Consider the following 12,430-nt stretch of genomic DNA (forward strand, 5'->3'; position numbering starts at 1 on the left):
ATCGAAAGGTGTCATAAATATGAAATATGATTATTCAGTCCTTCACAGTGAGAACAACTGAATATTTTAGTGACTGTTGATGAGCCGACGTGCTCAATTCAACATGATGCGGAATCCCCAGAGGATTGATCAGCAGTCTAATACTCATCGGACATCTAACATGACTAGTAACACATTACTGCCATCTCGTGCCAACAGCCTAGCCGTTGCATCTGTGACACTTTGAATCTGTGATAGCATAAGGACACATATTTAATTCATAGTGTGACAAGGTGTAAAGGTAAAACGTGTTATAAAAATAACCATGTATTCATCTTAATGTTAATTCAAAATTATTTAAATCCAATCGTTTGTATTATATAAATAGTCATTTTATCTGCGTAATGCATTGATTGACCGTTTTGACTTTGTTCCCAAGGGTCCCATGGCGCGAAAGAGGTGAGGTGAGGTGAAATGGGGTTTAACGTCGCGTCCAAGATTATTGCACTTATATAGCGACGTGCATGTACGTGTGTGTGTTTGTGTGGCTGCTTGTACTAGTTTGGACTGATGCCGATTTATAGTGCTAGCTCACTGAGATACCATGCCGCAGTTTAACATGAATATCCCACTCAGACACAGTAAACTGACTCCGAGCCGACCAGTTCTTGTTTTAGCCCCTTAATGCCCAGCGCCAGACAGGGTAACAACAAGTACCATCTTTTAACGTCTTTTGGTATGACTCGGCCGGGTATCGAACCCCGCACCTTCCGCTCTCCGCGCGGATGCTCTACCACTAGACCACGGAGGCGGTCTCGGCGCGAGAGACTTCGTTCATGTTATGCATGTAATAGAAACAATACATCCAACATCCACATGTTTTATTATATATTCTGCAACAGGTGTCCTTACCCTGACAGTGTTATGTAACGTTTATTACAGTTTATCAAACACATCCTTTTCCAACTCCAAATTTAAATCCAAGGATTTATAACATTTACTACGGTATCTGTCAGGGTCTTTCAAATTAAATTGCCGGAAAAAAGAAAGTACACACGAGATATGTTTCAAGAGGGATGTGGACTCATGTTAGCAACTACTTGGGAGAACCGAGGGAATACTCAGACATGTTTACAGGAGTGGCGTGATACTGCTGATCACGTTTTTCTTACACGAACCTTTTTGTTTCTTTTAACATACTCGAACAAATTTAATTTGTTTTGTTTTTAAACAACGAAGTACACCTTTTTGCCGAAGCATTTGAATGAATGGTATAAATGAGGTGAGTTTAGTACAAATGTGAACTTTTCAAGTTCAAATGTTGTTTGTCACAATCGTATGTTTGAAAAAACAAGCAAATGTTCATGTATCTGAATGTTTGAGACGATACATCATAAACTGCCCGGACGTAGAAAATATAGACCTTTTTAAATTGGATTTACAAAACACACAACAAACGTTTTCAAAACGTTACTAGGCCGAAAACAGTCACCGAAACACTGCAAAGGTAAGGTCCAAAACAACACTGCGACACCTGTATCAAATACATCACCATCGAACAACCGTTTCGTATTTGTTTCTTTATTAGTCACCATCAAACATGGCTGTGTACTTTCTTTTGCCTAGCACTTTATTTATACGACAGATGGACATTACATCGTATGACTAATATCTGTACCTGTCTGCACACGACGAGTCATACGAACTAGTACCTGTCTTCTGCACATGATGCATTATTTGAGTGAGTGAGTGCTTATTTTGTTTCAAAGGCCGTTTTGGAGAGTCGTTCAGTTATATCACGACATGTCAGCTTGATGTGTGATAAAAGCCCAAAGCTATGAAGGCATTAGGCGTTTTCCACATAGATGAAACCCCTGAAGCACAGGTATGATAACTGTTTGATTGGCATCCTTGAAGATGGTCAAGTTTGATGACTATGTAAGAATCTACATCGAAGCTATATACAATAAACCAGAAGTTGTTATCCATAAAGCTGTACGTTTTCTCATGGGCATGGTGCTTGAAAACCTAGCCACATATTCTTGACGAATCTCGAATTCGGAAACACAATCATTGATTCCTGGTACGCAGAGGGGACGCAACTCTGCACAGCGAATTACAGCGACCTAAACGACTCTGCCAACATATATTCGATTAAACCCTTAAATAAAATTGACCACATTATAGCTGACCGTAATGTTCTGTTCCAAGACTATTCCGATTCAAATTGCTTTTACCATATCCCAAAAAGACAATTACAGTGCGCTCCAAAAAACGGTTTCCTTACGTTTTCAAATAACACTGATAGTATCCTGTCTCAATTACCCCTGAGCATAAAAACACTCTGCTCGCATTCTCTCCGGGATACAGTTAATATGATCAGCCGAGTCAAATATATACCTATTACATTCCGATTGCAACCTTAAAATATCTCGTGTCATTGATGCGAGATTTACTACGTGCAATTAACCATAGTCTTTAAAGTCAACGATGTGTTAAAGCACTAGTCTGTTACTGTATGTAGATAAACCAGTTGATAGTATGTGTCATCAAATATTTCTAATACAAGTGGCAATAGTATAGTCCCCCGACCCTGTCTGACCCCAATCGTATCATCAACGTTGTACTAATGTTGCCAGTCATAAAATCCCCAGCACGCAACGCTCCTGAGTAAGTAGCTTGTTTCCCTTTGCCCCCCATGCCCAGTAGGAGTGGGTGTTATCGCCCGCTTATATGCATTATTAAACATCTGTGTGTTTCACTCATCCTTGGCTCCAGAGCCAGATTAGTCTGAAACGTTTTAACTGCCATAGACACGTCTGGGGTGTGAGTCAATACCTTAAGGTTGACGTCAGGGAAAGCCTGGATGAAGTGCGTATAACCATCAAAGAACGTCTTTCATGTGTAGTTCTGTGGGAACTCCTGTTGTTCATCGTTCATGATGGTTCATAATGTCCAGGGTTAAAACGGTGCATATCTTAGGGGGGCGGTCGGGTAGCCTAGTGGTTAAAGCGTTCGCTCGTCACGCTGAAGACCCAGGTTCGATTCCCGACATGGGTACAATGTGTGAAGGCCATTTCTGGTGTCCTCCGCCGTGATATTACTGGAATATTGCTAAAACCATATTCACTCAGTCACTCACGCATATCTTAGGAAGATAGTAAGGTCGCGATTTACACGATGCGATACATTGAACGATTGTTATATTAAGGATGAGTGTCTGAGATAGGTTTAGCGACCTTCGAACAGTATTTCAGCTACATTACGGAGTGTCAGCTAAATATGGGATAGAATCCCGAAGTGATACAGTTTCTTGACGTTTACAACTTTGGTGAAACCCGCGAACACCGGTAGGATGCGTATTCAGTGTTGTTGTTGTTGTTGTCGATGCGTGAGGCAGTGAGTGCGTTGGGTTTAACGCCGCTTTGAACAGTATTCCAGTTTATCACGGGGTGTCAGATTGGAAAGAAAATCCCGATGCAGGTGTTAGGCGTCTTCCCGAGGCAAGGGAGTTGACTGACTACAATTCCAGTTTCCACCCTTGCTCAACAAGGCTTTAATTTCGTGGCTTGATCAAGCGCCATCAGTAGCTATTGCAAATTATTGTCCTGCTGTGTACCTCCTCTCATATCTCTAAACATATTCAAAAACATAGCGTCGCCCAGTCAAGACGATCTGATTCATATTCAAGATCTGCAGTGTAATAAAACTGGTCTGATCTCAGATCAATTGTGTACGTTGTTTTAAACACGAGAAGATTATTGCACTTATATAGCGACGTGCATGTACGTGTGTGTGTGTGTGTGTGTGTGGCTGCTTGTACAGTCCAGACTGATGCCGATTTATAGTGCTAGCTCACTGAGATACCATACCGCAGTTTAACATGAATACCCCAGACAGAATACTGACTCCGAGCCGACGAGTCCTTGTTTTAGCCCCTTTATGCCGAGCGCCAGACGTCTTTTGGTATGACGCGGCCTGGGGTCGAACTCCGGACCTTCCGCTCTCCGGGGGGACGCGATACCACTAGACCACGGAGGCGGTCAGAAAAGATTTGAAAATATCTGTCGACACCCAGTTGGCGGTACACGTTCTTTGCAAATTCTGCAATCGACCAAAATATGAACGGCTTACGAACCGGATGACGATCTCGTTACGATTTTGATTCATTACTCAAGCCAAAATATGATTCACACATTCAAGCAGAGTTCGGCAAGGATGGAAACTTGATTTTTGAGTCAGTTAATTCCCTTGCCTCGGGAAGATGAGACGTGTAACTCTTTGGTGAAACCAAGGAAGAATCAAGGCACCAGACGCAATACTGATGGCGATTTTGTGGCATCTAAACGACTGAATCGTACCCCGTCCCCTCCGTCAGATTTAGGATTGAGGAGCCACGTTCCATCATCAACAGTGATAACCGGAGATCCATACAGAGCATTCAGCAAATATGCATCAATTAAGATGTTCGTTTCATTGAAAAAAAATGCATGATAGCAGGGATTTTTCTAGCCCAAAGGCAGATCTCAGGCCCCACTTCTGCAGCCAATGCGAGTACAAATTGGAATTACAAATTTCCGAAGTCATGTAGATACAATTAGAACCAATTATTACCAATATTTGTAGAGGTCACTTATATTTCATTGAAAACACGAGCAATAAAGATAATACGTCTTTAGTTTTACACTATGGCATCGACTGCAATGTAAAAAATACCTCTTATATGAGTACATAAGAACTAAAAAACAATAAGGAGAAAATATTTTTGCCAGTTTGCCTGCCAAGAGCACAGTTTGGAATCCCAGATAAATCTCCCATACAACTTCGTGGTATTCGTGGTACCGTCACTGATTTCGCAATCAGGCAATCTTATCGTGTCAAAAAGATTTAGACACCTCTGTGCTAATGATATTAATCACTGTATTGTCTGGTCTAGACTCGATTATTTACAGACCGCCGTCATATAGTTGGAATATTGCTGAGATGCGGCGTTAAACATCAAACCAACCAACCAACCAACCCTAATACTTTAGAATAATGTTTCAGGTTCTGACTTGGTGGGGAGATTTTAAACCCACGGTCGCTGACGTGCTTCTGCACTTTGTTATGTTATGTATAGACTAATTCGTTGTATAACACTGATTAAGTAAACTTTGCCCATGATATTATGTGAATTAAAATTGGCGTGGGTAAAGAATATGTTTTATTTCGCCTGGAATGAAATATCGAGAACATATTCATAAACAGTTTACAATATTTGAAATATGTATATTACATTAATTGAGAACGTTCACGTGGCCTTCGCCTTAAATGAAGGAGCATGTCAAAAGTACAATGTTGGTTGAATTTACTACGTTTTGAACTTAATTGAGAAAAAGTTTTGTCATGTAAATAGTGCTTTGCAATAATGCTGCGACTTTAGTTGGTGCTGCGATAGAGCTTTCGAATATGCCCGCTTTTCACTCAACTCGTTTTTATACCAGTGTTGGAAATGTCGTTCATTTTTGAAACTGTTAAACAAATCATCCTGAAACGTTCCCTATTATACCTACCACTAAGGGTTAAACATTCCCCCTATGAAAGCGTCAAACGTATGTGAATATAGTCAATGTACCAATTCAACACTATCGGAGTGAACGCGCGGTTAATGAAACAGTACCAAAAACACGTCCGACAGTCGAGTAAGTACTATATTCATTTGCTCTGAAAGATCAATGTTGAAGACGAACGCTCGTCGCTCAGGAGAGTGCTCCCGGTTCCGTGTGAAAGCTCAGCTACTTTCGTTGTTGGAGTTCAGTTGTCACAACAAGTGATGGCTGCACCTAGCTCTCTACCCCAGGGTGCCGTTGTTCAAAACAACCTACGACTGCGTAAGTCTATTTTAAGGTGTGGGAGTTACGATCACCTCAGCGCCAAGGACATCTTCCCGAGGCAAGGGAGTTAACTGACAATAAAAGTCCAGTTTCCACCCTTGCCGAACTAGGCTGGTAATATGTACTTACATTTTGGCTGGACTAACGAGTCAAGTCAAGTCTTTTATTCGTATGAAGGCCACTGGGCCATATACAGGTAAAATGTAAACATACATATTCCAATGGTACATGAATTCATAAGTAACTTGTATCATAGTAATATTCTAGTGTTTGCAAAACTTTGTCTCACTTCATAACTTTGATATAAATTACATAAGTTTCTAAATAACCTTACGTCGTTCGAAGACAGAAGCGTTCTAAATCTATAGCTATTCGGATACTGGCAATACATTTCAGGCAGATAGAGGCGTCTTATGTTCTCATAGGAGTTACATATTAAGGTAAAATGACATTCAACTTCTATCCCGAGATTACAAAGAGCACGTAAACGTAAACTTAAATCAGTCCCCAACCATCTCCCGTCGTGAACTTTCAACCTCATCAAGTCTTATCATCGTGTTACATTGTGTTCTATCTGTTAAACAGATGAGATTCTTCTCAGGTTCGATTAGGCTTTTAAACTATTATAGAAAATAGCTCAAGATATAATATATGTATATGTTATATCTTGAGCTATTTTCTATAATACTATTCTAGATTGATGATACATATCGATTGCAACCTTTTTATACCGTCTGAGAAAAGTAAATGTATTTCCAACATACTGAGCAATCCATACAAATCCAAGTCCATGTGAAAACAATAGAGTGCGTACAGTAGGTGCATGGGTTTGGTGTCCACAATTATCATGAGACATAAGCATATCATAGGCTTTCATAGGAATTCCATCATTATGCATTTCGGTAAGTTTAAGCCAGTTATTTTACAGCAAGTACAACGACATAAAACGGATAGCAGCCATATTCTCAATATACAATGACAGTAGTTGGAGGACCAACGTTGAGAAATTGCTTGCAAGCAATTAATTAACAGTTTCAATTGTTTCAAATCTGTTTGTACCCCACACGCCAGAGCCATATAACAGAATAGGCTGTATTTTGGTGTCGAATATCTTTAAAATAAACAGAGGGTCCTCCATACCAAGTGTATTCAAGTGACGGATGACTTCCATTCAAGCTCGTTTACCTCTTGATGACAAATCGAGACTACTTTTATTCATTTTACCTGTAGATGAGAAATTATTCATAGATAGCTATATGATTTAACCGTTAAAACCTTTTGACCTTCATAAAACCATTTTCCATTTGTTGACAGACGTCCACCTCTTCTAAATACCATAATATTTGTCTTGTCTAGATTTACTGTTAAACCCCCATATATCCGCATACGATTCTAAAATATTTAATTGAGTGAGTGAGTTGGGTTTAACGCCGCTTTTAACAGTATTCCAGTTATATCACGGCGTGTCAGCTTAATGTAGGAGGAAAGCCCGAAGTGATGCAGGTCTCAGACGTTTACCACTTCGGTGAAACCCACCAGCACGGGTATGGTGCTGACAAACCTAGAAACATAATCGGGGCGAACCGGGATTCGAACCCACAATCATAGCTAAAATATTTAAATGTGTCTGTAACCCAGTTACTACATCAGATACAAGTATAACATCATATGCATCTGCAAACATCAACAAGATTTCAAGTACGTCAGGGAATAATTGTACCCCATATTTACAGTTGTCAACAATTTCCATAGATCAATCATTGAAAAAGGAGAATAAAAGATGACTTAATATACAGCCTTGTTCAGCCAATAGGACAGTTAAAATATTCACTACACACACCATCGTTGCATCTTACACTTGCTTTCACAGAGGAATAGCTTTCAGGGTTCTTAACATTTTCTCGTTCAAACCAGATGCGTACAAACATCGATGAGTCGAATGGATAGTCAATCAAAATCGTGAAACGAACTCGACATCCGGTTCGTGAAAAACACAGATTTCAATGTGCAGATTTCGGTCGACTGCAGGATTTGCAAAGCATGAGTACCGTCAACTGGGCGTACACGGATATTTTGCAAATTTTTTCATGTTTTTAATTAAGGTGCGCAAGTGATTGCATGCGCTTTGCGGGTGAGACCCGTTTTATTACAGTATGCATATTGATTATCGATCAGATCGTCTTGACTGGGCGCTGCCATTTTTTTAAAGAAATGCAAGTGAGATGAGAGATGGAATCTGATTGGTCAACAGGAGGGATAAGGAAGGGACATAACTTGTAATAGCCACTGGCGGCGCTACAATCGACCCGGGAATTTCATAGTCAGTTAACGCCCTTGCTTTGTGCAGCGGCAACCAGGGCCTCATTCCATATGGTGACAATAGCACAAGGAGGAAAGTAACTCCCATACTCTAAAATAGACCTACCACAGTCGTAGCGCTGAGATTGCTACATGGGACAGGGGCTAGAGCTATAATATCTACATGCGGGAAGCTTGTTAAGGATGAAACAGTCCTCTTCGGTTTTGGTCAAAAATGTAAGCCGCGCAAAAAATACTAGAAAGAATAAGGTAATTCGAGATAACTTATAGTGAAACAAGACAGTCCAGTGTGTAGCGATAAAAAACAATTCGATGAAAGCGTGCGAGAGAAAGATCATCTACAGCTGAATTCATATTTAATTGAACACTCTTTCACAACCTGCTCCGATGGGTCAGTGAAAAAACAGCACTGAACACGGAAAGTGAGGTTGCATGTCGAATTCACGTCATGGAATTTTCATTTGAAAAAAATGTGACTTTTAACACATCAAAAAGAAACATAAGATTGAAATTTAAAAAAAAGTTTATAAAATTCAACTTTAAAACCGAGGTGTACAATATAGCTATAAAACATCCCAGCAGGCCTTACAACTCAAATGTAAAACCTCCCAGCAGGCCTTACAATTCAAATGTAAAACCGACCAGAATGCCTTACAACCCAAATGTAAATCCGACCAGTAGGCCTTACAATTCAAACGTAAAACTTCCAAGCAGGCCTTACAATTCAAATGTTAAACCTCCCAGCAGGCCTTACAATTCAAATGTAAAACTTCCCAGCAGACCTTACAATTCAAATATAAAACCACCCAGCAGGCCTTACAACCCAAATGTTAAACCACCTCCCAGCAGGCCTCAAAATTCAAATGTAAAACTTCCCAGCAGGCCTTACAACAAAAATGTAAAACCTCCCAGCAGGCCTTACAATTCAAATGTAAAACCTCCCAGCAGGCCGTACAATTCAAATGTAAAACCTCCCAGCAGGTGTTACAATTCAAATGTAAAACATCCCAGCAGACCTTACAACTCAAATGTAAAACCTCCCAGTAAGTCATACAACTCAAAGTAAAACCTCCCAGCAGGGCTAACAACTCAAATGTAAAACCTCTAAAAAGGTCTTACAATTCAAATGTAAAACCTCCAAGCAAGCCTTACAACTCAAAGTAAAAAAAAACCAGCAGGTCTTACAATTCAAATGTAAAACCTCAAAGCAGGCCTTACAACTCAAAGTGAAACCTCCCAGCAGGTCTTACAACTCAAATGTAAAACCTCCCAGCAGGCCTTACAATTCAAATGTAAAACATCCCAGCAGACCTTACAATTCAAATGTAAAACATCCCGGCAGGTCTTACAATTCAAATGTAAAACCTCCCAGCAGGCCTTACAATGTAAACCTTTGAGCTTGTCTCACATGAAAGTAGTACTATGAGATAGGAAGATACCTACAGGGATAAACAGGGATACAGAGGCACGCGAATTTAAACAATCCACAAGTGTCTTTTTCAGGACTGGGATTCTAGAACACCATAGTACAGTGGAATCTGTTACACTGGCAAACGTTGAGGACTGTTGGGAACTTCATTGAGGGAAATTATTTAGCATCCTTTATTCGTTAACCTGGACAGTTAAAGCGGGCAATTCCATTGGAGATATTACAGTCTGGATTAACGGGGTTTCGCTTTCTACAATAAATGAATGTATCACGATTATAGTGACAAAAAATAAACTGACACGCTATGAAGTAGATCGTGTATGTAAATTGTTGACGACTAATAGCAGTGCCCATCACACAGTCATCAGTAGCATTTGCTTGTTTGCTGTAGGGACTTGTTCAATCATGCACTGAATGGCTATAACCACAAATGAATCATGTCCTTAGTTTAGCTTGTTATCTCTTGGTGAACAACCTTACACCCCCAAGGAATCGTTCCATCAGTACATTAGGTTATACGAAAGTGTGGCAATTACACATACCAGCAAACCAGTATATCCGTACACCCAGTCACACTTCTATGAAGCATGGTGTTCCTGTCTCAAGCACTGGGAGTCATCACTGAGTTCCTGTCATCCATTTATATACTTTTTACCGCTACTTGCTTTTTACTCCCAGTGGAATCTGTTTTGAGACTGGTTATTCTCTGGCATTGACTTTTTACAATTATGGCAATGTGGCACTACAAATAAAATGTTTGGGCCAACACATTAACACTGCTGTAGCAAAACGAACATATTTCTTAAGTGTTTCTCTTCAATTGTAAGAAGCAGAATTTCTGCACTTTGTAAGTAATTCAAAGCAAAATTATCGTTTTCAGTTTCAACAAAATCAGTTAACGCGCTATCGTGTCACTGGATTGTCTGGTCCAGCCTCGATATTTTTCATGCCGCCTTCGTATGGCAGGACAACCAAATGCGGCATAAGGCAACGAACAAACTTTCACATGTCCATTTTTATGCAAATTGTTTGAGTAGCTGGTGCTACCGGTAGAGCAGGACCTGCTTACCTCATTCGCAAACACCTGGTATCAACACTTATTTTCAGTGATCCATAAATATAATTCTCATCACTATTTTGCCTGTCAGGCCAAATGGAATTTGTGTCGGCAGACTGAATGTTTTATTTTCAGTAAGCAGGGACATATATGCTGTGAGCCACATATTTTCGACACAATTCTGTAAACGTTTGCCCTAAAGGTGCATGCTGTATATATAAACAATACTTGTTCTGCCTGTCACTGATATAGTTACATTGACATACGTTCGTCGGATACATAACCTACATCAAAACACGTGAACAAAACTTATTTAAAATTTTTTCCTTAAATCGACTGCGTATTCATTTGTATCTATAAGTGCAGGCACTAATTTCGCAGGCCCTTTCAACAATTATTTATCAATATATCATACACTGCAGACAGTCAAATTTCTCAAAGCACAAAAATCATTTACTCGCAGGGCGTAAAAATAAATATCGAAACTGATTCTTGACACTCCAGGAACGGGAAATTGTCAGCGAACAACGCTGACATGATAACTCTTTCAAATTTACACAGTGTCTCTGAAGTCGATGATCAGGGAAATACCGAGTGAAGAGAAGATTGAACATGCTTCATTTCAAGACAGATTGTAGCTGATGACTTCGTATTTGACGGGCTAAAGGGAATCTAAATCGATTAACTGGACCAAAGGAAATATTTTTCATCGCATCCGATCGTTAGTTCAATATTTATGGCATAATAACCACCATCCAACCCAGATGTCTCCTAATATCCCGTGTCTGTTTATCGCAGATGGTTCATAATTCATTCCACTTACAAGAGTGGAAAATGAGTTAATTTGTCAGGGATCATATCGGCATTATTCAAAACAACCTAACTAAATTTATATACCACAGCATCAAATGTCTATATTACATGGGACAATATTAGACAGTCTAGCAATAAACAGAACAAATTCGGATAAACTGTAAACGTGGTCTATTAAGCTTGAGACATTCACATGCAACATGTGAACCCTAAGACTCGTAAAATCCCAGAGATTAAAGTAAAGTTGTAACAATCTACTGTAACAAAACATTACTCACTGTTAAATGTCTGAGAAGGCCGTCCATTCCTTAAAAGATGTCCCTTGAGCGTGAAGCATTACCTTGCTCACCACAACCAGAAGTACAGAACCATTCCCGGTTTAACTTCAATAGAAGGTAGGGGCAGCAGAAAGTTCATTTATTCCCGTGAAAGGGCTCGTCACATTTTCGATGACTTGTATGGGAACACTGGCAATGCAAGCGAACCTTTCCTTCGACTGGTAGAAGATCGATAAAGTCCTCAGTGGTATGAAGAGGCTCGGAAATCGTCGCATGAAGCGCTTTGGAGGGTTGTTAGAATGTTTATGTGGTCAGAGAATTAATTAGTGGGTTTTACTGCCAATTAGAGGCCATTGTAAGAACAGGACGGCTTCTCCTCCATGTCTTCCACAGTTTGGTGCCATCGAGTAGCCTGTTGGGAAGTTGGAAAGTGTTACAGAGATGTTTGGACTTGGCTACATCAGGGTCTACGGTATTGTGTAGTCAGTCAATAGATGGCTTCGGATGTAGCTCTGTGACTTGTTGCTGTCTCTGATTCCCGATTTAATCAGCCGCATCTACTGCCTGCACGTGCCGGTCACTATACTCGTCACGTGCTGTCAGGGGCAACCTTTTATTTGTCGCGGTGCCTGCAATTTCCTTTCTTCGTCTTCGACTTGTTCGTTTGTGCCACGAATGCATG

The 12,430-nt window shown here is 40.2% G+C and overlaps 1 protein-coding gene across 1 annotated transcript in view; it reads right to left on the minus strand.

Moving 5' to 3' along the window:
* The window catches only part of LOC139449926 (gamma-aminobutyric acid receptor alpha-like), a 71,409-nt gene extending 59,473 nt beyond the window's left edge, over positions 1–11,936 (minus strand). The window contains exon 1 of the mRNA XM_071231538.1: positions 11,749–11,936. Within this exon, the coding sequence (XP_071087639.1) occupies positions 11,749–11,775 (27 nt within the window). The 5' untranslated portion in view covers positions 11,776–11,936. The remainder of the gene's footprint in view (positions 1–11,748) is intronic.
* Positions 11,937–12,430: the final 494 nt, after the last annotated feature.

Source organism: Haliotis cracherodii, unplaced genomic scaffold (assembly GCF_022045235.1).
Source record: "Haliotis cracherodii isolate W230 unplaced genomic scaffold, xgHalCrac1.p SCAF_8, whole genome shotgun sequence".
NCBI classification, from domain to species: domain Eukaryota; kingdom Metazoa; phylum Mollusca; class Gastropoda; order Lepetellida; family Haliotidae; genus Haliotis; species Haliotis cracherodii.